At 39.4% G+C, this 26,891-nt stretch overlaps 1 protein-coding gene across 3 annotated transcripts in view; it reads left to right on the forward strand.

Annotated features, from left to right (window-relative positions):
* LOC121314797 (growth factor receptor-bound protein 10-like) overlaps nt 1-26,891 on the forward strand; it is a 156,687-nt gene that overhangs the window by 122,435 nt on the left and 7,361 nt on the right. For 2 of the 3 annotated variants that reach the window (XM_041248481.1, XM_041248479.1), the window contains exons 6-13: nt 11,641-11,797; nt 16,717-16,832; nt 17,446-17,520; nt 20,859-20,996; nt 21,912-22,022; nt 22,556-22,654; nt 23,786-23,863; nt 24,552-24,668. In XM_041248481.1, coding sequence (XP_041104415.1) covers nt 11,641-11,797; nt 16,717-16,832; nt 17,446-17,520; nt 20,859-20,996; nt 21,912-22,022; nt 22,556-22,654; nt 23,786-23,863; nt 24,552-24,668 — 891 coding nt within the window. Of the gene's footprint in view, nt 1-10,776; nt 11,033-11,640; nt 11,798-16,716; nt 16,833-17,445; nt 17,521-20,858; nt 20,997-21,911; nt 22,023-22,555; nt 22,655-23,785; nt 23,864-24,551; nt 24,669-26,891 lie in introns of those variants that run through there. The other variant, XM_041248482.1, reaches the window with a different exon arrangement.

Consider the following 26,891-nt stretch of genomic DNA (forward strand, 5'->3'; position numbering starts at 1 on the left):
CTCGGTTCACTGCTGCAACCCCCGGTGAAATGTCATTTTTCACACCATGGATCCACAGTGAAGCCACCTGGCCTATAGTGCCGGAGGACAGCACAGATCTGAATGGCTCCACAGGGGTCGCTGGTGCGCGGTGAACCGTAGATTTCCCTGCCGACCTAAGCCCTCCCTACCTGGGTGGCACTCGGCCAATTGCGCGCTGCCCCTTGGGAACCCCCGGTCACGGTTGGCAATGACATAGCCTGGATTTGAACCTGGAATCTTCAGGCGCATCCTGCACTCCACATGGAGCGCCTTTACTGGATGCGCCACACGGGAGTCCCTACAGCTATTGTTTTTTAATCAGTACAGAGATATGTCCATGCAAAATGCGTGCAAGAGCAGAAGTGTCTGCTATGATTAACTGTAGTTCATTGAGAGAAAAATGGAGGGGGTGCGTAATACATATTAGTGTTTTCTATTAGTCCTAATGATTGCGTGTGAAATGTGTGTTTTAATTTGTTACATGTAAGCTTATCCTACAGTGTTATATGCATTTTTTTATTATTCCTGGAACATATTTAAACAGCATACTGTAGTATATTATACTCCATAGTTACATTCTGTGCTCCCAGATACATTTATACTCCTGTGGCAAAGTGCCCGCCCCTGTGTGTATTTTCTGTTATATGTTGTGTGTTAATGTTGGTGCATAGTCATTGGTACACGGGATATAAATGGGTCTGTGTAACACAAGTGTTTAAAATGTATATTTGTATTTAGGCACATGGATTGCACAGCACTTCACGTGCAAGTAAAAAGTAATAATATGTGAGCACAGGGAATTGCACTTTATTAATTCATGTGCAATTGTACCGAGACTCCAATTGAATGACTGATTAGCAATCGAGTCTTGGTACAGCTGCATAAAAGCAGCATGTTTTCACCCACTCAGGGTTGTGTGTTCGGTGAGTGGAGAATGGGATTGGAGACAGAGGTAATACAAATAATAATAATAGTAGTAGTAAAATATTTGCTCACAGCGTTTTGTTTAGTCTGTTTTGTTTGTCTGTTTATTTTGGCGAATGTACTGTGTCCTGTTTTTTGTTTGTTGCAACAGTTTATTTTTTGTCTGTCTGTTCATTCGTTAAAATGCTGAGCGAGACCATTCGCTCAGCTCCACCAAACTCCACCTCTCTCTTGTTGTTTATTTCCTGTTTCTGGTCTGATGTCACCCACTCCGGCCATCTTTGTGACAACTCCTTGCAATTGTCAGATACAGTAGATACTGTAGTCAGTCGTACTGCACTTCCGTAATCTCTCTTGCTCTGTGTGTCCCTTCCTGAGATTAGATCATAGAGCTCAAAGTATTTGCAATCAGCTCTTGAGTCACTAACTCAGGATGTGTGTGGTGGAGAAATTCTTGGGCACCTTTCTGCAAAAGCAGCCCCATATAACCTCATCATATACTTAATGAAAAACTGACAAATTGAAAAATGTGATATTTCAAAATCCAACATGAAATACTGTACAACTGTTATGGCTTACGGTAGACTTTTGGAATATCTTTTTGTAGTTTCTTTGATTTTACACAACGTTAAATAAAAGATTGAAATTATGTTCATGTGTTTGTTTTTTTTAAATGATGTCTCAATCCTAAAATTCTAAGTGATGCAAAACTTTTGGCCATAGCTGTACAACAAAGACTCCATTCACTTCCTCTTGCACAGTGAACAGAAAAAATATGAGGGCTTGAAATGCAGCATTGTGCCCAAACTGTAGTAACACACATTTCCACTAGAGGGTTGACTGATTTAATAAAATTGATATGTCTTCCGTGGTACTCAACTCTGGCCCTCGAGATCTAATCGAGTCCAGGTTTTTACTCCAAGCAGGTTCTAATGTAGTTATTTTAAGCTGTTAAGAGGCAATTATCTAATTTAGTACCTGGTTGAAATAAAGACCAGGTCTGGAACGGATCTCGAGAGCCAGAGTTGAGTACCACTGTTATACACTATGGTAGGACATCATTATTCACACTAATTTCTGAGAACTTAATTTTGTTTTGCATCCCATTTATTTTCCACCCGAAACAGCCATCTGTGTCTATTACCCCTAATACCAGGCCTGCCGCCACACAGCTGCTCATAGGTAATTAACCGTGTGATATGCACTTATTAGTGAATCAGTCTTTACTTTTTTGCGCCTTTCATAGTGGACCACCATCACAAAGCGCTTTACAAGATACAGTAAAAAAAAAAAAACAGTGCATAATACATTAAGTACAGTAAAAAAAACAAAAACAAGTTAGATGTAGTGAAGACACAATGGTTAATAACATGTATCAGGCTTAGAGCATGTAAAGCAATCTTAACCTTCTTACAACACCTGTTTGATGCAGAAAAATCAGCGTCCACTTTGAGGGTATACCTGGCAGCAATATCAGTGTGCCATGACAAAATTGACTCTGTGTCCCCTGGGTCACATTTCCTGGCAGTGCAGTTTCTTAAAGGGGCTCAGAAGCTTCATCCTCCCATGAAACGTATGGTCCCCAAGTGGGATCTAGAACTGGTACTGCGGGCCCTTATGGGTCCCCCATTTGAGCCCATGGCATTAGCAGAACTGTGTCCTGCTTCATTAAAAGTTGCATTTTTAATAGCCATTACATCTGCCAGACGAGTAAGTGAGCTTCATGCGCTGTCCACTGATGACACATGTATGGCTTTCACTGGAAGTGACTCGCGGGTAACATTAAGAACAAATCCATCCTTTTTGCCAAAGGTGGTGTCCTCATTTCATATTAACCAATCAGTGGTTTTGAAAACTTTCAGACCTCCCCTGCACGAGTCAGAGGAGGACTGTAGACAACACACGCTATGCCCAATGCGGGCTCTGCACTGTTATTTGGATAGGATGGCGTCCTGGAGACAGTGCAACGAGCTGTTTGTCAGCTACGGGTCCCGCTCTAGAGGTCAGGCCCTATCGAAGCAATGTCTAGCACACTGGGTGACGGATGCGATCCGTTACCGGGGGACATTACGGCCCATACTACCAGGGGCCAGGCAACTTTGTGGGCTTTCCTTCATGGCGCGCGCCTCCTTAGATGAGTTATGCAATACTGCTACATGGACAGGTAGTCAGATATTTGTGCGTTTTTACTGCCTTGATGTGACAAACCGAGCGAGACCCTCTCTGGGCTCTAGAGTTTTACAGGCGGCATGCCCTTAGGCGTCATATGGGCTCTGTAGCTATCACCGTGGTGCTGTACTGTCGGTAATCTGGAGCCACGACAGCTTTGGTACAACTTTCCCATTCAGTAATGGTTGTCTACTGTGCTACGTCCCTCTTCAGCAGGAGGTGGGCGGGCCCTGTTAGGGCAGCTTTTGTATATTTGTTCAGAGATTAACGGTCAGAGAGGCTCTTTCAGGGAACCAGGGTTATGGTAATAACCTAACGTTCTCCAAGTGTGGTGCAATTTTGCTTTGGGATAACAAGCAGGCTAGAGTCGGAGGACCTCAGCTTGCGGGCAGGCACATAACGGGTCAGCAGATTGAAGACGTACTCAGGACCTGTGTGATGAAGGACATTGTAGGTGAGCAGAACTTTGAAAGTAATCCTGAACTTTACAACAGCACCCCCTATGAGAAATTTATTTTATTGCATCATTGCGCCATCACTCTACATTGGCAAAAAAAAGCAACAACATTAATATTTCCAAAGACTACCAACTTGATGACAGCCTTGTACAGGGTTCTCCCCAGGAATTCTGTATAGCTGGGTGGCAGAGCATTATAGCCGGGAGCAGTTTTAATGGAAAAATAAAAATTGCCTTACCTTAAATATATAATAAGAAAGAAACTCAATATGTAATGGATAACACATGACAGGGCATGCGTTGTGTTGCATTTTGTGTTGCGTTGTGAAGCGAAGCCATATGTTAATGCTACACAATGCACAAACCCTGCAGTGTGCTATCCCTCTTATAAAACTAATGCAACTTAAGAAAAGAAAATTAGTTTTTGGATATTTAAAAAAAAAAAAAACGATTAACTGGAGGTTTTCAATGTTTCCATTTATTGTAATTAAAATGAATGAAGCCTCCGTGCTGGTCTCAGTCGCTCTTTAAACAGTTCTGATATAACCTGCAGTGTAGCCTTGATAGTGAACAGAATGAATGAAAAGACACAAAAAAGAGGGAAAAGACAAAGTTCACTATCCATGCATTACTACCTCTGACCTGGAGAACCTAATACAAAAATACATTATTTCCATTTTTAAATGCTTGGTCATTAACAGGCGGTTTATGTCAGCACTGTTTACAGAGCGATTGAGACCAGTTCGGAGGCCACCAATAACATAACTAACCTAGAAATTGAGTACTCTTGACCAGCCAAATTACATTTCCATTTTCAAGACAAACTGTTTTCAAGTCAATTACCTTTTTTTTTTTTTTTTTTTTATTATTTTTTTAACAGGCTTTGCTTCTTGTAATTCAATCCCCTTGTCTGCTGTCATTCTCACAACAATATGTTTATTTATTGAGTTCCATTTGTTGTGTATTAATAATGTATTAACTGAACTGTGCATCAGCAAAAATAAGTTGCCCCTTGCATTGTACTATATAACTGCAGGGTAAAAAAATCCTCAACAGCCAATCAGCATGCAGTATCCAAACATTCCGTTTTGTAATGAATAATAGTCCACCCTAATTTGTACACAGGCTACACTGCTCCATTTACCCCCCTGATCCTTTGTTGTGTTTCTGGCAGAGCTTGCACATCATACCACCCAATTCCTTGCTATAAAAAAAGCCATTTCAATTGTTTTCCTCACACAACATCATACCCACTATTGCGTTTGTTTTTTTACGCACCGGACGCACTTGCGGTTCTTCCAATTCTCTTTCTACAAGTTGCTCTTCTTTGACTGTCGGGGTTGCTCTTTTTCATTTTCGTCGTCTATTTCGGTTTGGTATTTTCCACATTAATTCACTGTTTTTGCTTTGAAAATAATCTTTTTTTTTTTTTTTTTTTTTTTTTTAGCAGTCCTTTAACATTTCAGCCTCTCTTAGTGCTTAATTGGAAAACCCACCCTTTCAGCTCTTTGATTGGTTAAATGTAGTGTCAAGACGTAACACAGATGTCATTTGGTTTGAACATTTTTTTTTTGTTTTACCCAGCGTGCAAGTGATCTAGTCTGTTAGCAGCGCAACCAATCCTTATTATTACACAGTTGCATCTGCAAGACAGATGACTGAGGGTTTTTTTCAGCTGGGTTCGTTCAGTTTTGTTGTACTATGAACTGTTGATTGTCTGAGTATTTTTATGGATGAGGTGGTATTGGGATAGGGTTAAAACAGAGTTTTCTGTGACTGCTAGACAAAGGCAAGTCTGTGAAAAGTTACTGAGGAGGAGATACTCTATGTATTAGGGAGTCTGTGAACCTGCAAGGCCACGACGTCTAATGCTGGTGTGAACCAGAACTGTTTTGCTAGCTTAAGTGATAAATATTTGAAGTAAACAGAACAGTGTAACCAGAACAATATGGGCTATTGAGTGAAAAAAGAATCGGTTATGAGAGATATAAACATCAGTTCTGGCTTATTTAGAGCTCTTAGTTGGAGCAGGTAGAATGAAATAAGAATTGTAGCCTGGCTCCCTGGAATATAAGTAAGTACTGCTGCCTTCTGTTTTTTTCATGCTGTTAATAAAGTTTATTAACCTTAACCCTTGTTGTATTTGAGCGGATACTTTGGGTCAACTCACACAATAACAGTGACGTGTGAGGCAGTTAACAGTCCTCAGAATGAAAGGTCAGCAAATCACTCTGTGTAAGCTGAGTGAGCTCACAGGGCTCACAAGAAAAAAAGACGTCATAGTCAAAGATTTTAAACTTCTGACCCAACAATGACACATGTCTGAAAACGTGCATTGTACTCTGATGACTATTTCCCACAGACTAACTAACAACTGAGTCTGTGTGTGCTCTTGTGTGTGCTCTTTTGTGTGCACTAGAAAGCAATGCATCCCTGGTTGAAACAAAAACCTGGACTGTTAGAGGTTTCTGAGGACTGGAGTTTGTAACCAGTTTAGCAGAAGATATATGACTGCAACTGTATGATGTTGGGGCCTCCTACAGCTGCACTGGCTCCCCTCCCCTTACAGAACACTTTTAATGTCACCAGGTCGATGCCTGTAATGACTTATTTTTAACACCAGGTAAAACAACCTTCCACTCAGCTGACAGGTTCTTCAATGTCATGTACCTGTGAATTGCTGCTGTTACTGTATGTAGGGTACCTAATGAGAAAATTGCCCGCCTGTTTTTAAAAGAAAAAGTGGGTTATTTCCTGTTGGTTGTGCATTGTGTGTACAACACAGGGTTAAATAGAACATTCATGACATACATGGTGTAAAAAAACAAAACAAACATTGAATACTTTTTAGAATGTACTATGCACAGTAAAATAAGGTAGCTTGTATTCTTAGTTGTGGTTGTAGATAGAAAATGATAAAAGGAAGAAAAAAAATAGGAAATAAACTGTGGCAGTGATTTTTTCCAGTATTGTCTTATGTCCTCAATTCAGTATATACTATATGTAATCAAGCAGTGAGCACATGCAACTTTCCCACGTAACACACACACACACACACACACACACACACATATATATATATATATACACATATATACACACACACACACACCACACACACACACACACACACTATCGTTCAAAAGTTTGGGGTCACTTAGAAATTTCCTTATTTTCAGAAGAAAAGCTAATTTTTTTTGTCCATTAAAATAACATCAAATTGATCAGAAATACAGTGTAGACATTGTTAATGTTGTAAGTGACTATTGTAGCTGGAAACGGCTGATTTGTAATGGAATATCTACATAGGCGTACAGAGGCCCATTATCGGCAACCATCAGTCCTGTGTTCCAATGGCACGTTGTGTTTGCTAATCCAAGTTTATCATTTTAAAAGGCTAATTGATCATTAGAAAACCCTTTTTCAATTATGTTAGCACGCTGAAAACTGTTGTACTGATTAACGAAGCAATAAAACTGGCCTTCTTTACACTAGTTGAGTATCTGGAGCATCAGCAACTGTGGGTTCGATTACAGGCTCAAAATGGCCAGAAACAAAGAACTTTCTTCTGAAACTCGTCAGTCTATTCTTGTTCTGAGAAATGAAGGCTATTCCATGCGAGAAATTGCCAAGAACCTGAAGATCTCGTACAACGCTGTGTACTACTCCCTTCACAGAACAGCGCAAACTGGCTCTAACCAGAATAGAAAGAGGAGTGTGAAACCCCAGTGCACAACTGAGCAAGAGGACAAATACATTAGAGTGTCTAGTTTGAGAAACAGACACCTCACAGGTCCTCAACTGGCAGCTTCATTAAATAGTACCCGCAAAACACCAGTCTCAACGTCAACAGTGAAAAGGCGACTCCGGGCCTTCTAGGCAGAGTTGCAAAGAAAAAGCCATCATCTCAGACTGGCCAATAAAAAGAAAAGATTAATATGGGCAAAAGAACACAAACACTTGAAAGTGAGATGCAGAACAAATGAAAAGATGCTGGAGGAGTGCTTGACGCCATCTGTCAAGCATGGTGGAGGCAATGTGATGGTCTGGGGGTGCTTTGGTGGTGGTAAAGTGGGAGATTTGTACAGGGTAAAAGGGATCTTGAAGAAGGAAGGCTATCGCTCCATTTTGCAATGCCATGCCATACCCTGTGGACGGCGCTTGATTGGAGCCAGTTTCTTCCTACAACAGGACAATGACCCAAAGCACAGCTCCAAACTATACAAGAACTATTTAGGGAAGAAGCAGTGAGCTGGTATTCTGTGTATAATGGAGTGGCAGCACAGTCACCGGATCGCAACACTATTGAGCTGTTGTGGGAGCAGCTTGACTGTATGGTACGTAAGAAGTGCCCATCAAGTCAATCCATCTTGTGGGAGGTGCTTCAGGAAGCATGGGGTGAAATCTCTTTATATTACCTCAACAAATTGACAACTAGAATGCCAAAGGTCTGCAAGGCTGTAATTGCTGCAAATGGAGGATTCTTTGACAAAAGCAAAGTTTGAAGGACAAAATTATTATTTCAATTAAAAATCATCATTTCCTATTCATTTGGCTATATTTCCTATTCAAACTCATTTCATGTCTGTTTTTCTGGAAAACAAAGAAATTTCTAAGTGACCCCAAACTTTTGAACGGTAATGTATACACACACACACACACACACACACACACACACACACACACACAGACACACACACACACACACACAGACACACAGTGCCTATAGAAAGTCTACACCCCCTTTCAAAATGTTCACTTTTCGTTGCCTTATAGCCTGGAATTAAAATGCATTAAAATAGTGTTTGTTTTTTTTCATTTATCTACACATCCTACCCCACAACTTCCAACTGAAAAAAAATATTCTAAAAATGTGTAGAAAATTAAATAAAAATAAAAACTGAAATAGCTTGGTTGGATAAGTGTCCACCCCACTTGTAATAGCAATCCTAAATTAGCTCAGGTGTAACCAATCGCCTTCAAAATCACACACCAAGTTTAGTGGCCTCCACCTGTGTTAAACTGTAGTGATTTCAGGATAAATTCAGCAGTTCCTGTAGGTTCCCTCTGCTGGGTAGTGCATTTCAAAGCAAAGACTCAACCATGAGCACCAAGGCGCTTTCAAAAGAACTCTGGGACAAAGTTGTTGAAAGGCACAGATCAGGGGATGGGTATAAAAAAAATATTAAAGGCCTTGAATATCCCTTGGAGCACCGTCAAGACAATTATTAAGAAGCAGAAGGTGTATGACACCACTAAAATCCTGCCTTGATCAGGCACTCCCTCCAAACTGGATGACTGAGCAAGAATGATACTGATCAGAGAGGCTATCGAGGCCAGTGGCAACTTTGCAAGAGCTATAGGCTTTTATGGCCAAGACTGGTCAAAGTGTGCATGTGACAACAATATCCCAAGCACACCACAAATCTGGCCTGTATGGTAGGGTGGCAAGAAGGAAGCCATTACTCAAGAAAGCCCACCTTGAATCCTGTTTTGAAGTATGCAAAAAAAACACTCAGTAGATTCTGTAGCCATGTGGCAAAAAGTTTTGTGGTCTGAGGAAACTAAAATGGAACATTTTGGCCTAAATGCAAAGTGTTATGTTTGGTGCAAACCCAACACAGTGCATCACCAAAAGAAAACCATCCCTAGTGTGAAACAAGGTGGTGGCAGCATCATGTTATGGTGATGTTTTTCATCGGCAGGGACTGGGGCACTTCTTAGGACAGAAGGGAAAATTAATGGAGCAAAGTACAGAGAAGTCCTTGAGGAAAACCTGCTGCCCTCTGCAAGAAAGCTGAAACTGGGACGGAAGTTCACCTTTCAGCATGATAATGACTCAAAGCACACAGCCAAAGCTAAACTGCCAAAGGAACAAAAAAGGTAAATGTCCTTGAGTGGCCCAGTCAGAGCCCCGACCTAAATCCAATAGCAAATTTGTGGCATGACTTGGAGATTGCTGTGCATCAGTGCTTCCCAAGGAACTTGACAGAGCTTGGAGAGTTTTGTAAAGAAGAATGGTCAAATATTGCCAAATCTAGGTGTGTGAAGTTGGTAGAGACCTATCCCAACAGACTCACAGCTGTAATTGCTGCCAAAGGTACTTCTATCAAGTATTAACTGAGGGGGGTGGAGACTTATCCAATTATGATCTTTCAGTTTTGTATTTTTAATATATAATTTTTTCTCAATAAAAAAAGTTTTTCTCTTTAACATTGTGGAGTATGGTGTGTAGATGAGTGGAAGAAAATCCTAATTTATATATATATATATATATATATATATACACACACACATCGCACACACACACATACATACACACACTAATCTTGTATGAATTGTGTGTGTGTAGCTCATGCATCAGGTCCTATGCCGGGTTTTCTTGTGGCTCTAAATGTGAAACTGAGAAGGAGGCGGTCGCAGTGGATGCCGGTTCACAGCTGTAACACTATATAGAGTACATACCTTTTGTCAGCTATAGCAACAGGGCTGCCTTTCTCTTTTCTCTGCAAGCACAGTTTGTTGGATCATCCCTGCTGTCAGATGGAGCAGTTTCCTGAATACACAGACTTGCGGTATTTTATATAGATTAAGCATTAACATCTCCCTGCCAAGACTTTGTCGGGGGAAGGGGGGTAAGGGGGTTTGCAGACAGAAGTTAGCAGGAGCTGCCTGGAGACAGTGCAGGCATCAGTTCTTCTTTAAAAATCAGAATGGAAGTGTGCTGAATTCTCAGGGAGTGGATATTGGTTTTGAAAGAAGAGCTCAGAGGAAGGCAATGCAGAAGTTCAAGAGCTTCGGTTATGTCCACTTGATGTCGGCATTAATAAGGCTTGGCCTGACGTGAGAAAAGCTTTTTTTCTTGTGGCAGAGAATTTAGAAGCTGGAGGAATAGACCTCTCTATCTCTCTCTCTCTCTCTCTCTCTCTCTCTCTCTCTCTCTCTCTCTCTCTCTCTCTCTCGACTGATTTATTCAACAAGAAACTAGTATGAATAAATACTTTAAGTATTAAACAAAAAACAAAAAAAAAAACTTTGGACTTGACCATTAAAATAAATTGGAAAAAAAGTTGGATGTGTATATATGTGTGTTGTGGGTTGGGGGGGTGTGGGGGGGTGGTGATTACATCAGCCCAAGCAAACCAAATGATTGGTTAGAGGAGTGTGGTTTGATCCACTACCTAAAAGCCTCTGCTTGTAACCCTTTGTGAGTAGATCACTGGAAGTTGTCTGCCTTTCTAGAAACAGTGTCGTCTGCTTGCTCTGCACTGTAGTAATGTTAGGCAGTGCAGAGACTATGTGACAGGTACAGTACAGTAATCCATTGACACTGTAGACCGTCGTGCAGTGGCTGTTTTTTTTTCTAGCAAGTAAACCGCAGAGAACAAGCTCTCTAGAGGCAAGCTTAATTTTAAAATGCCATCGTGTTCTCCTGACTGCTGCCTATTACAGGCCGTAGAGGTAAGATTTTACACATTTTAAAATATCTTGGCAATTAACATTTAGAGACTTCAGCCTTATAGGAGAAAGAGAGGGAGCCTGTCCAATAAATTTTATTAATGAAATAAATCTATGGCCTTGTTTTAGAAATGTTCTATAGGAACTGTATTTGTAGGACTATCGCATTTACATTGAAGCAGGTTGTGTTGTAGGGGGAAAAAAGGCTGATCTGCAGGATGTTACAGTTGTAGTGTTTTTTCCCTTTTTCTTTCTGTTTTAAATAGTGGTGTTTATTGTGTCTTTTTGTGACAGGGTTTATTGGGGGGGGGGGGGCAACAGGTGGTCTTAAGGGGACTTTGAAATCTGGACTGTTCTGTTTGAACTTGAAACATGACTCTTGGGGAGAGTTCTGAAATGAAACCTGGGGTTAATATGAGAGAACTTGCTGAGCAATAGACGTTTCATCTGATAAATTAAGTCTCTTGATACTGACATAACTGGATCAAGTGAAATACATACAGGATACTTTACAAGGGGAAATGTGATGTTACATCAAGGATTGCATTGTTGTTGTTGTTGTTTGTTTTGTGTGACGACCCCTGCTACTATGTTATATTTGTCTCTTGCAGATTATTAAAGTTTGTAGTGAAAACGGCACAAGCAAAGTAGTAGAGATTCCAGCAGACATGACGGCCCGAGACCTCTGCCAGCTGCTGGTGTACAAAAGCCATTGTGTGGATGACAACAGTTGGTCACTTGTCGAATACCACCCTCATCTTGGGCTAGGTAAGTGACATGGATGTGTGCTTATTGTTTGCCAAGACACTGGGTAACTTCAGGCACTGTAATTATCCTGTAGACGCTGCTGTGAGAAAGCTGTAAATGTAATCATTTGGACAGCCTGGGAAAAGAAGGGATAAATAAGGACACTAATTTGTTTTCTTATACTAGGTGTTTATGTATTTATAGTGATCTAAGCTTTTGTAAGTGTGTATATATTTAGGTCTCCTTTTAAAAAAAAATAATTGTTTGCTATTTCTAGCCTTGTGGGTGATTTTCATTTTCTCTTAATCCTCTTTGGCAAATAAAAAATAAATAAATACAAAACATAAAGATAAATGATGATGCAAGTTTTAAATCCGGTCATATAGAAGAGATTAAGGATGACAAAGTGAATCCTGCATCTTTTAAGACATGTTTAAGCCTGTACAGCAGCATGCAGGCCAATAAAATGTGTCAGTTGTGAACAGCTGACTGACATGTCATGGGGTTCTAAACTGTACCTGTTCAATTTAAAGAAATAGGAGACAGTACACTCATCTATCACCTCTCCTCTCTCTCATACAGTATCCTTGTCAGGCTTCTGCTGTAAATAGTAAACATACAATATAGTTTTACACAAACGTTATCAGTAGCTATAACCTTTACAATGCTTATTAGTTGTCTATTTTATACTTCAAACATTATTTTTGTATTTCTTTTTTTAATGGTGTATGTTGGAAGTATTGCAGACTAGCACTCAATTAAGACACGTGTTCTTACTAATTTCACTCACCTTATGGAACCCATTAGCCTGCCAGTCGCTGATTAATTCAGTGGTAATAGTCACCATAGGGCGAGTAAATGCAGTGCTAACATCCTGTTGCCTGAAAAACCACTAGCTTTAATCACTGGAAGATCATCTTCAGAAAGACTCATCAGGTTAATAGATAAATAAATAAATAAATAAATCTTTACTAGTAACAAAAGCACTGTAACATATAGGCCTAGTACATAACACTGCTTGCAACTTTACATTCTTGTACAGCAAACTCAGCACTCAAATATTTAAATATCCTTACCAATAGTTTTTCCTCACAGCAATATCTGAGAAACAAAAAAAGATTAAAAACCAGCAAATCCACATTTTTCCAATGTGTACATTTAGTGTTAATGCAGGATCAGTGTTCTCGGTGGCTTCGGAAGTTTATGTAAATCTGCATCAGTGATCACCTGGGATCTATTTGTGAAAGTTCCCTAGATTAAAGTGTGCTGCATGACCTACAAAATATGTGCCTTAAAAAAAATCAGGTTTAATTCAGTAGCTGCATGAGACAATAGTGACAGTATGTAATATTTTTGTAGTGCAGGGGTTGCCTTTCAAATAATTTGGACCTAATGTAAACACTAAGCATTTTTTAGTAAAACTATGTTTTTCAAGCTACCTTTCGATTACAGAATGTAACCATTACTGTGTGGGTATTTACCTCCTAAAGACCAGGAAACCTGAAATAAGATATACCAAAGCTGCTCAGCAAGCCTATGACGCAGTCAGCCCGCCCCCGAGGGCACAAAAGGAATGCGCTCACAGATCTTGGCAACTGTCATATGCCTTCCCACTGCTTGCCCTGCTCCCACTGTGTCTCGAGAAAATTAGGCAGGACCGGACCAAGGCGCTTCTAGTAGCCCTGTGGCAGGGCGATTGTTTAAAGTGTTGGTGTAATTTGTATGTGGAAATGGGTTTATTGTGTATCATTTTGGAGTTGATTTCTATGATTGAAGTATAGTTTACAGACGGGCGCTCGATTGAGGCTTGCTGCCTGCTGGGCTTGATTGAGGGGAAGGACAGCAAGTGATTGGCTGTGCTGGTCCTCAGTCAGCAGGTGGGCGGGTCTTGACCGAGTGTATGTCAGTTTAAAAACATTTGGTTGAGATAGCTCCCGGCAATTGCACTGCCATGCTATAGAGGGGAGCTGCATGTATGTGGGAGGAGAGGGTCCTCTCTGCAGGAACGACAGCTACGCAACCCTGAAACTGCAAGCGGTGCTTGTGAAGGCAGCGCCCAGCCAAGGCCGTATGAAGCAGCAGGAGTCGTCCTACGAATACCGGCTCATAAGTAGGTTAGTTCAGGGGATAGTGATCCCATGTAATGTATAGCGAGGGTTACGTAGTGTAGCCTGTTCCTGGAGTGGGACGCCTCGTTTAAGGCTAACGCTCTCCCTGTGTGGCACCATTTATCTGTAGTTTTTGTACAGTTTGCTATATGTGTCCTCTGTGCGTTGCCATGGCTGGTAATGTCACATGACAACCTTTTTGTTTTCTTTCTTTCTGTTTGTTGTAAATAAACCCTGCGTGCCTGTGCCACCGTTTCAACTCCATAATCAGTGGCTACCCACACTTGTGACACAAGCACCCTGTCACAAGCCCCCCCTTGTTGGCACAGTTTTCAACCCTGATGCAGCTCCTGAGTGGCTAGCTGTAAAGACTGCCCAAGCACCGCAACCGCTCAGTCAAACGCAGGAGACTTTATGGCATCCCTACCCATTGAGCCTGCAGCTCTGGGTCTGGCCCCTAAATGGCTGCATTTGAGTCATATGGGACTTTCCTGCAGAGTGCCATTTGAGTCGTATGGGACTTTCCTGCAGAGTGCCAGAGCACTGTCCACATATTCCCAGTATGGGTACAAGTGGGATGTTTTCCAGATGTGGTGTCTGCCTCATGGCAATTGTTGCAAGACCTATATGACAAGGGGAAATCCCCCTCTACATTAAATGTCTATCTGGCAGTTTTTTCAGCTTCCATGTGAAAACTGATTTGGCCTCCCCAGGAACTCACTTCCCAGTGTGGCGATTTTTGAAAAGGGCTCGGCGACTTCAGCTGCCTATTAAGGACATTGTTCCTTGCTGGAGGCCAAACATGGTGCTTGATGCTCTGATGTAGCTTCCATTTGAGCCTATGCATTCAGCTGAGCTGAAGTTCTCCCACTAAGTGGCTTTTTTGCTTGCTATCACCTCTGCAAACGGGTGAGTGAGATGCAGGCATTCACCATAGTTCTCAATGGTTACACTCCATACCCATCCTGCCTTTTTGCAAAATTGATCTTGGTATTCCATGTCAACCAGTCTGTTGAATTGGAGGCGTTCCATCCACCTCCTTTCCTGTCTGACAGAGCGGCAGCTCATACACTCTGCCCAGTGCGGGCCCTGATTTATTACGTTGGAGGCAGTTCGATCAATTTTCAGTCTGCTATGGGGCCAAGTCCCATGGTCAGGCCCTGTCTAAGCAGCGGCTGTCCTAGTGGATAGAAACATGGTCAGGACTGCCTATGAACTGGCCAAATTTCCCCCTCCAGAAAAGCTCACTGCACATTTCACCAGTGGCATGGCAACCTCATAGGCTTTATTATAGGGTACATCTGTCAAGGACATTTGCAATGCAGTGGTTTGAGCTACTCCTTATACCTTTACTAGGTTCTACAGACTTAATGTTGTGGATCCTCAAAACCCTGGTTTAGGGACTAGAGTGGCTTCTCATTCGACCCTTACAACACAGGTTTAGAGGTGAGTTCTCCCTCAGGTTTTTTCGCCCTAGCAACTTGTTACTGGGGTTCCGTATGGTAACACACAAGGCAGCCTCTCGGCTTAGCCTTGTAGCATTCCAGTCGTTCTGCAATATTGCCCTTGCGATGGCTTTGGTACACTCGCTCATACGGTAATGGTTAAATTTCATACTTGAAAGGGAACATTAGGTTATTACCGAAACCCTGGTTCCCTGTTAAAGAAATGTAACCATTAACCTTCAAGTTCGCTGCGTTCATGATTGGAGCAGGCTTGAAGGAAAAATGATGCTGAGACCTGCGAGCGCCGTACTTTTGTGCCCTCAGGGGCAGACTTTTTCAAGTTTCGGGTCTTTAGGAGGTAAATGCCCATACAGTAATGGTTACGTTTCTATTTCAGAGAACCAAGGTTATGATAATAGCTTAACATTTTTTTATATTGAGTGTATTCTATGTATATTTATTATCGGACTGATCAGAAATGATATATTTTAAAATAGCTTTTCTTTAGATTTTGTTTGAAATTGAATGCGCGTCATTTATTTCAGAAAATGTATTACCAGCGCATATGACAGTTTTGATGAAATTGTATGCTACCATGTGAAAGCAGTGATCGAATAAAACAAACAGTAGAGCACTTTTATTATACATTACTTACTGCAGACGTTTCATTATTTTCCTAAAGTTGGCCTCATTCAGTATTTTCTTAAGTCTTAAGTGCAACCATGTGCATCAACCTGTGGAAGATTAAACTGATATACTAGGACATTGAGCGTAAAGTAAAAAACTATTATGTATTTATTTGTACTTAAATCTCCAACTGTCAACAGTGTTTGCTGTTGCTTATTGTAAAATTGAAATCCGACCGACAGAATTGAACTAGATTGCTATTTCAGTTCCTTTTGCATCTTGTAAAGCGCTTTGTGATGGTGGTCCACTGTGAAAGGTGCTATATAAACTAGATAGATTAATTGATTGATTGATTTAAGTTTATCATGATGTTAGTGTGTGCCCTGGCTTGATCTGAAATAAATTGACTATTGGGCAATGGCAGCAGTATTTCAAAGAGCCCCTGTTCATTTTTGAATAATTTCTTATGAGGTAGACAAACTAGGTATTTAGTGGATGCATACGGTCATATGTACGCAGACATAGAGAAATGAATAACATTTTGGTGAGGTTGTTTGAGAGATTGCCTGAGTCAATAGAACTGTTAAAGGTTAAAAGTAATTTTAAGACCAATTTGTTAGCTTTAGGCACACTTTCTTCCTCTGTCCAGGATAAAACCTTTGATGCTTTTTCTCATTAAAAAGCACACCCAATCATTATAGTATATTTTTTTTGTTTGTTTTCTAGTATGTTTCCTTTTTCTTGTTTCCTCTATTGCTAGATAGAAGTTTGGAAGACCATGAGCATGTGGTTCAAGTCCAGTCTACAATGGCAAGTGAGAGCAAATTTGTGTTCAGGAAGAACTATGCCAAATATGAATTCTTTAAAAATCCTGCGGTAAGTTTTTACATTTTGCCCTAAAATGATAGGAAGAGGAGAAAGGGGAGAATCTTAAACAATGGAAACGTAATCCTTATGAACCAGTTATTCCTGGTTTTTATTATGTCATTGCTGTGAATTGCAAGGTTTCTTCTCATGTTACAGAGACCTATTATGAACTTGTGCGCTCACCAATTAAAATGTTATCCGACCACTGTCTGCCAGTACAAAAGTTTTGTAAAGCTTGAAAAACATTGTCAGCAGCAGAAGTAACCACTGTATTAACAAAATGTTCTGGTGTCCATCTGAAAATGAATAGGTGTTGTGGAATGCTTTTCATAACTCAGCCATTTTAGGGCTGAAAGCATATTTTTATAGTCATATGCTCAAGAGCATGATTGTGTATAAGTTAACATTTGAATTAAATAAATAAACAATCCACAGGTTTTAAATACTTGATTTTTGCAGAATTAAATAGGTCTATGTTAGAGGTGTGAACTGAGAAAATGTGTTAAATGACTGAGGTTTAGTTTGTAAAAAGAACGTTGACGTTTAGTAATCATGAGTGAGGTATCAGGTGAAAGTTCCTTCAACATCTTCTTTTTAAATTTTTTTTTTTTTATTTGAACAGAACTTTTTCCCTGAGCAGATGGTAGCATGGTGCCAGGAAACCAATAGCACTATTCCACCATCACAGCTCTTACAGGTATGAAGAAATGTTGCTTTTAATAATTCATTATTGGTGATCCTATCAGAAGTTAGTTTACAAATAGTAATTTAACTCTGCCTACCTTGTTCCACATAGAGAGGAAAAATAATATTGAAATGTTGACAGTGTATCATGATATACAGCAAGGCAGTTTACACTCCACAGTTGTCTCAGTTGCCTCTGAAATGATGGCAGACCTGAGTAGCCTAAACATTCGACATATTAAAGAATTAGCAGCTCATGAATTCAGCTACACCAAAGCATGAGTACTTTTTAATCGACAAAGTGTGTTTATAAACTAGCTATGCTTAACTTTCACGACAAAATGAACAGGCTTTGAACACAAAGCATTCTTTTACTGTGTATTGTTACCTTTTAAGTCTACTGTTGCCCACATACCTGTTTGACCTGCTGAACAAAGATTTAATTGATAACTGTGTAAAAGTTGTCTGCAACATGTTTGCTGCCACTTGCCCACACGACACGAACCTTCTCTTCTGTGTGGGTGGGGTCATGTGACTAGGCCAGACCCAATAAGAAACAATCATCTGTGGTTACTAAGGAGTAAAACATTTATTTATTTATTTATTTATTTTCACTTAACATGTCTACTGGCGCCAGAATTTCATGTTGCTGGCACTAGAATCTAGTGCCAAATTTGCACCCCTAGAGTCAGAATGTGATTTCAACATAATGCGAAAATACATTGGTGGTAAAATGATACAGACTTGTCTGCTGCTTAATGTTAGGTTATAGTTTATGGATTTCCTAAACTTGTATTACTAAATGGAGGCATTTACACATTTTAAAGGTCTCAACCTTTTTTTTACTACTCTTTTTTTAATCAAAGTCATCTGACTGATTTAGTTAAGGGCTAGTGTCTATTGATAAAGGCTCCACTGAGTGGTAGTTGATCACTAAAACCTAGATTTACCTTGAACTTGGTATGATTCATCAGGTACACATCCACCTAGGAAACATTTTAGGAAAATAGCACCAAAATATTATAATAAATACATAATTTTATCTGGACAGAAGCAGATATCTAAATGGAGCACTATTACTGAGTTGTCAGTGTCTTTGTTTGTTGTTGTTGAAAGTTGCTGTCTGAACTCCAGTCGAGCCAACAGGCTATGATTGGATGACTCTGCAGTGCTGGGTAAAGGATGGGTTACTTTTTGCTGATGCAAAGTATTGAATGAATGGTTTTGGTGGAGAATAAAATATATTTGGACCAATTTGTTTAGTATTTGCTATCCAATAGATGTGAACTGAGCTTTCAATACAGTGTCAAAATGAAAAAGCCAGTGCTTTCGCAGATTCATTTTTAAATTTGAGTCACAGGTGATGCGGTGACGTTCCAGTGGGCATGTACTGTGTATTAATGCAAACTAGAGCTGGAAGCTTAGTGGCTGATTTTATACCAAATCTTTTTAATAAAGAATAGACAAGTTGCAGAGCTAAACTGTGGTACCAAGTAGTCTTTGGAGCAGATGCTGTGCTACTTGAAGAATGCTACTGTACTCTAAGAATACTACAAAATTGACATGTGCAGCATACAGGACTGTACACTTTTTTTCTTCTTTACAGTGGAATGTCGCATATCCGACCGTCACATAACCACCTTGATCAATTAACCGCCTCACTAAATAAATAAATAAATACATATTAAAAGTAGGCTACGAGAGTAATGGCATTGGCAGCAAATGCAGCTTCTGCGATGGAAACAGGAAGAAAGCGTTCTAGCAATCTGTCTTTTGGTGCAGTTACCCTTTGAGAGGCGGGCTGTGTGCATGTCAGTCAGCTGCGTGTAGCAGTGACATTTCATTACACCAGTCGAGAAAGCTTTTTTTTTTGTGCAATGTATTTCTATGATGGCGCGCACGCAGATGCAGATAGTGGCAGCATGTTGTAGCTTTTTAAAATGTATTTGAATTAAACAAAGCAAGCTTCATAAACGCAATGCTTACCAGCCGTTTTTTTTTTTTTGTTTAAATAGCCGAAGCAATATTCAAACAGAGCTTCTTATCGGCTGTTGGCAATATCAAGGAAGAGCGCAAAGTATCGTGACAGAGATATTAAGAAAGCAGAACCAGGGAGGCAGGGACTTCTAGAGTTAAGAAAGAAGCCATCAATTGCAGGTTACTGTTACTGCAGTTTACTGTTCTTGTTTTGTATTTTTTTGTTTTTTGTTTTTAAAAGCTTTGCGTGGAGATTGCTTATAGTAAACCGCACAGCAACACTCTGTATTTGTAGACTATTTAATCTTGTTTACATTTGCTTACTTTTAAAGCAAAGCGTTTCCCCATATTTAAAGCAGTTTGCATGTTGTTATTGTTCACTAACCTGTTTATGTATGTGTAAATGCTTTTTCTACAGATGTTCACAAATCCTACTTTTTCACATATCCGCCTATATCCCAGTCCACAGGGGGTCGGATATGTGACGTTGTACTGTACTTGCATTGTAATGTTGGAGGATTTTTCCAAACTCTGCCATAGGTTGCCATGCCAGACGTATTTTTAATATTATCAAAAAAGAAAGTGCTTTATCTATATCACTCGGAAAAGCATAACTCCTTACCCTTGTCCCAGGCTACATGTTTACTGTTGGGACACGAGTAGAACTGAAGCTCTGATTAGAAACAGAAAACGCACTAGTTACTCCACTCTCCTTATCAAAACTAATTTAATTTTGTTGAGTGCTGCTGGGAAGACATTGAGAAAAACCTGTGGTTTTCAGCATACATTTCATCATAAACATTTGACCTCAATTATCTATTTTTTTTTTTTTTTTTCCCCCAAAACTGGTGCTCCCTCAAGCGAAACCTTTGTATATGACACACCTACCGTGAGACAAGGGTTCATACCATAATCCAAACCTTATTTATCCCAGCATTCCGGTAGCGTGTCTTTTTTTGATCTGGTAATCCATACCCAGGTGTATTTATATTGGGTTTAATAACAGTTGTAGCCTACATTTGGACTTGCAAGCACAGGATCAGGCTTGTCAATATATAATTACCAGACTTGAAAGCCTCTGTGCTAGTGCAACTCCATCTGCAGTGTATCTCTATGATTTATTCATCTTGAATTTTACAGAGATCTACTATGTCAGCATTATATTGTAACTATACTCTGAAACATAATTCGAACTGGGAACCCTCTGAACTCTTCAACATTGCCAGTAAAATGAACGCAATCAATGTGGAGATGGTTTGTTAATGTTCGGCCACAATACCTTGGCTAAAGACCCCCAAACTCACCTCCCCCTCTCCAAACAACATTTAGAAGGAGATCACTTACAAGGTGTCTTTCCATTGTTTTTTCCCCCAGAACTTCTTAAACTCCAGCAGTTGTCCGGAAATTCAGGGTTTCTTGCACGTCAAAGAATTGGGAAGGAAATCCTGGAAGAAGCTATATGTGTTTTTAAGAAGGTCAGGGCTATATTGCTCTACAAAAGGAAACTCTAAGGTAAGTTCAGTACATTTTTTTAATAGTTAAGAAATGCAGTTGGTTTAGTTTCCCTCTGGTAATTGTCTGAACACACAGCATAGAGCTGCACAATTTCTTAAAAATGTCTTCAACGAAAGACACTAACTGCATCAAAGGTCAGAAATATTTCTGCTATAGATCACTCTGTCTAGTACAAGGGTACATTTCATGTGTTGTTTTTTTACATTTATTTGATGATTCACTGAAGGTGAAAATAAAATGTCTTTTTAAACATGGAAAATAAAATATTCTAGCATTTTAGCATTTGCTGTTTTTCAGGTAAGCATTTCTTTATTTAGGAGCATTTGTTGTAGAATGAGAGAAAATTATCAATTTTAGGACGTGACAATTTAGAATGCTTTAATAAATGGTTATGTTTAATCACGAAGTATCCTGAAATGCCTGTTTTTAGACCGTGAAATGCTGTGGAAAAAAAATAATAATAATTTGGTGAAAAAAATACAGCCTTAAGTATAGTCTGATTTGGTCTGATAGTCAAACCAGTACTGAAGATAACCTGTATAGAAGGAACACCTGGCCATGGATGAGTCACGATGTAAATAAATTTACCATGCTAAATAACTTAAATAGACCACAATTTGACAGGCCATAGCAGTTATCATAATCAGGTTTGACTGTAAATTTAACTTGCTAACAAGTTATTGAATATCTGAACTACTCTTTCTGTGAGACCGTAGTAGCCTTTTAGTGCGGATGAGCCATTGCTGTGGAGTGTCTGTTATGTGAAAAGATAGAAATAGAAATTAGCTTTACTTAAAACTAGCAAAATCTAATCAAACCACCCAATCACTGGTGATTTTAATGTTCTGCATTGCCCTTGCAATGATAGTTCTGCAAAATGTTTTGCTGTGATTGTGTTTTCATGTCATACAGGAGCCTAGGCATTTGCAGTTACTAGCTGATCTCGAGGACAGCAACATCTTCTCAGTTATTACCAGCAAGAAGCTGTACAATGCACCAACAGACTTTGGGTTCTGTATAAAGGTAGGTTCACTTTATTGGTGAAGCAGTGACTGTTACTGTTTTAAGGTACATGAGAAACAAGGTTTTGTCCAAACCTGTTAATCCTAATTGATTGAGACTACTAAACCCCACCTGGAATAGTTATTTTGAGGACGCAAATTTGTTTTATCTTTTTTTTTTAGTTTTATTTTGAACCAGTAATCAAATTACCCATTCCTTCCAGCTATGGATTTAGTTCACCTACGCTGATCTACTGATCTGAACAAATTCACAACCATACTTGGTTTAAATTTGCCTGCCATGTGCCAATAGTAGAGTATTTGTTAGGACCCCTCTTCTAACCCAATAGTCACGGTTTGGTCACATTTAGAATGTAGGCATATTTTCTAACAGAGTGAATGAGAAAAGAAAGCTGGGGGTGGGGGACTAACGGCCACATCTGACCTGAAGCCCAAACATAGTTAGAAGCAATGTAGCATTAACCCTAGTATAACTTATATTCTCTGTACATTGAACAATAAACAATTTTGTTTTTATTATTGTTTATTTTGCAGCCCAACAAAGCAAGGAATGAAACAAAAGAGCTGAGGTTGTTATGTGCTGAAGATGAGCAGAGCAGGACCTGTTGGATAACCGCATTCCGAGTCTTCAAAGTATGACGCAGTCTGATGTCTAGCATGCTTATTACCAGTCTTTTATTTGAGGGATTTCAATGCACTGTTTTGTATCCAACTTTTTTCCCTTTGATATTTAGATTATTCTCTGGAAAGATATTTTTCTGTGGCTTGGTCACCAGTTTAACTACTTCCTATCTAGCAGCCTATGTTTTGAGGGTATAGCTTTTTATACACCACTGCCCTTCCTTTAACTGCAGCAGGTCACACTAGGACGGGGTCCATGTATCTTCTGATTTTTTTTTTTTTACTACTGAGTTCTCAATTGCTTAACTAAACCCTAAATTTAACAGATCATTTGCTTAATTAGGCCTTTTTAATTGTTTTCAGCTCCTAAACAGTTGGAGATTTCAAGTGAACTTTAACATTTTATAAGTAACCTGAAATCTGCAACTTTTTTTTAGGAGCCGAGAAAGGTTAAAAAGGTCTAATTTAAGCAAATTACTAGTTAAATTAATGGTCCAGTTAGGTAACTGAGCTCAGCTGGAATTCATCTGAGGCCCTGAGGACAGAGTTTGAGAAGCCCTGCACTAGGAGATGTGAAGATGTGGGTGCAGAGTTATCTGTGCAGGGCTGGTAATGATATTCCCATTGTTACGGTTTGCATAATTACTGTAAGTCCACACTAAAATATTGTGTGGCTCTAATTCCTCTCCTGCTGTGTATAAGCCGATATATATACAGTAAGTAGTTGCTTTACACAAATAGTCCACTAGCCATTCATACCTATATATGAATGATTGCGCCATGTCTTTGATGCTGGTCTAACTTTGCACAATGTAATCAGAACTTGGAACTAGTAGAAAACTTGTATTTCATTCAAAATAAGTTCTTTGTTCCACATGCTCCAAGTGGACTGTTGCTTGCATAGATTACAAACTGAAGGCTCTTTGTAAGAAAATTTGGACAGGGTGAATTTAAACCTTTAAGAAAGTGTAACTTTTTTGCATTCTGTGAACTGTTATAACTGGGGACTGTTTCTTTCCCTGTGGAATATGAATGGCAGTTTATATTATATTCTGAAGGGGTGGTCTTTTAAAACAAATGTAATTTGCATAAATGTATTTATATCATCTTTGACACTAAACCAAATCCTGTTTTCATCTACAGTATGGAATATTGCTGTATCAGAACTACAAAATTCCTCAACAGGGAAAATCTTTACTATCACACTTCATAACGCCAGTGGTGAGAATCTATTTCAAAAGCATTTTAGATTGTGTGTTCTGAGATGCAGCGTGCTATTGCAGTAGGGCCTGTACTTTAACAGATATTGTTTAGCAGGTATGCAATACATGATTTCCAGCATCTTGGTCCTCTGCAAAGCCACATCTTGTTTCTAAAATGGCCTTTGAGACAAAGTTAGTAAGATTTCAGAAGAGTTTTTTACATTTTATGCTCGGACTAGGAAAAAAAAAAGTATTAGGTGACAATCGTGTTTCAACAATAAAGGATTATGCCCTAAAATAAAATAGATTGAATTCCAGGAATCAAAATGGCAGAATTAACTTTGTTACATTCTTCACCTTCACTGCAGAATACAAATGCCATGGTAATTCTGCGCGACAATTTGCTTTCTATGTTCATTACTGACTGCCTAGAGCAGCCGAGTCAATAATTGCAATCATAATGACATTTTGCTAGCCCTGTTCTACCTGAATGACATAACAATTGAAGTTGTGTTTAACATTTCTATAAACGGCTGTGAGCTGTATGCATAGCTTTTTAATGCATTCAATTCAGGCTGCACTGGTTAACTGACAAAATTACTTTGTCATATGTTTGTCTACTGTCATTTGGTAAATTTGCCCATTGACTATAAAAGAAGATGGACGAGATTTTATAGTTTATAGTTGTGTGTGTCATTCCTCTGTAGAGAAGTGTATCCGAAAACTCTCTGGTAGCCATGGATTTCTCAGGAAGAATAGGAAGAGTCATTGATAACCCAGCTGAAGCACAGAGTGCAGCCATGGAGGAGGGCCATGTCTGGAGGGTAAGACAACCAAATGTACTAACCCTGTCAATAGCTTCATTTGAAGCTTGATTCCAACTTCCAGGTCCAGCAAGAATCACTGCTGGGAACAGTGTTTGCTAAAAATGTGTTTGTGTCACCACTCATTCAACTGACGTGGTTGACAATGCATGTTTTGTTTTGTTTTTTTTTTTTTTTATATCTGTCATGATCTAAAACACTGCATTGCTGGAATGATCCATATATTTCAACTTAGAACTTAGAGAGTAATAGAAAAAAGTGTGTGTGTGTGTGTGTGTGTGTGTGTGTGTGTTTGGTTTTTTATACTGCAAATTGAAAATTTGCATTTGGGATTCTAAACATGCTTATCTTGTGGGAACAATAGTAATAAAAACAAGATAAACCTGCTAAACCAATTAAATTTTTGGCTAATTTTAGGCTCAAGTTATTTTCCTTGTAAATTGCGACTTAGTGGAGTTGCTGTACATGTTCTACATATGACATTTATACATGTATCAAGCAAACTTCTGCAAATATGGGGATCTACTTTGTTCACAATAGTGTTGGGTCTAATTTGGTGTGTTACTGTCATATATTTATTAAATCAAAGCAGTCCTGGTATAGTTAGGGTTAGGGAAAATGTTGCAAGCTTTACTTTTTAGATCCAACCCTCTTTATTCCCTTTGAGTCAACTGCTGGATGAAACTAATGGAAATACATTGCTTTTCATCCAGCTCAATGTCTGGTAAATTAATAAATGTCAGCTGGCTTGTAATGAATGGGGTTCACATGCTGCCTCTGTGTGCAACTTCTCACTTTTATGTGTAGATTGCCACATTTGAAGCAGAATGTGGGGATATTGTTCATATAAATTATATTTGTTCTACAAAAGAAGAGGACACGCCCAATACTGTGCAGTTCAAGGATAAAATAAATTTGCGGTCTTCTGGTAATTGCCTTTTTAATATGTGTTTATTGCAGGTATTAAATTAATCAAAACACACCTTTTTTATTAATGTATTGAGTTCAAAACAAGAAAAGTTGTCATTTTTACAATTGAGTATCAATCAATGGCAATTGACGTCCACATGGAGTGCTCATTGGAAGCACTGACATTTTTAATGCTGTACCAATAAAAATGTTGCAATGTTACATTATCAATTTCTAGAGTTTTGTAATTAAAGCACTTTGTTATTGCGACAGCACTTCTATAAACTCATTGCCTTTACTATGATCTGATCTATGCTTTCAGCTTTGTTATGTTCAACTCTGATTTTCAACCTTAATATCTAGGTAAAATGCATTTCAGAGTTTCCATTTTTTTTGTGCTCTGAGGAAGACCTACGGGTCGAAACGCGTAAGCCATTGTTGTGTTAACTGTGGTTTTTAATATGTTCAAATAAAGACTATTGCTTTTATTGAGAATTCCTTTGCGCTGTGGACTTAATTGAAACAGGAGTTGCTGTCTTTATTTCTCCTTCGATGGGATTTCTGACTGAAGGAGCCTTTTAAATAAATTATACACACACACACACACACACACACACACACACACACACACACACACACACACACACACACACACACACACACACACACACACACACAGTTCACCCCCTTGAGTCAATATTTGGTAGAGGCATCTTTGGCAACAATTACAGCCATGAGTCTATTTGGATAAGTCTCTACCAGCTTTGCACATCTGGACACTGCAATTTTTGTCCATTCTTCTTTGTAAAATTGCTCAAGCTCTGTCAAGTTGGATGGGGACCTTTGGTGAACAGCAATTTTCAACTCTTTCCACATATTCTCAATTGGATTGAGATCCGGGCTTTGACTGGGCCACTCCAGGACATTGACCTTTTTGTTTTTAAGCCACTCCAGTGTGGCTTTGGCTGTATGTTTGGGGTCATTGCCCTGCTCTTGCAGACTTCAGCAGGTTTTCCTCCAGGATTTCTCTGTACTTTGCTGCATCGATTCTGCCCTCTATCTTCACAAGCTTTCCAGGCCCTGATGCAGAGAAGCATCCCCATAACATGATGCTGCCACTACCATGCTTCACGGTAGGGATGGTGTTCTCAGGATGATGTGCGTTGTTAGGCTTGCGCTAGACATAGCTATTAGCGTTGAGGCCAAAAGGCTCTATTTTGGTCTCATCAGACCATAGAATCTTCTTCCACTTGGTCTCAGAGTCTCCCACATGCCTTCTGGCAAACACTAGCCGAGATTTGATTTAATTTTTTT

The sequence above is a fragment of the Polyodon spathula genome, chromosome 4 (genome assembly GCF_017654505.1).
Source record: "Polyodon spathula isolate WHYD16114869_AA chromosome 4, ASM1765450v1, whole genome shotgun sequence".
Lineage (NCBI taxonomy): Eukaryota > Metazoa > Chordata > Actinopteri > Acipenseriformes > Polyodontidae > Polyodon > Polyodon spathula.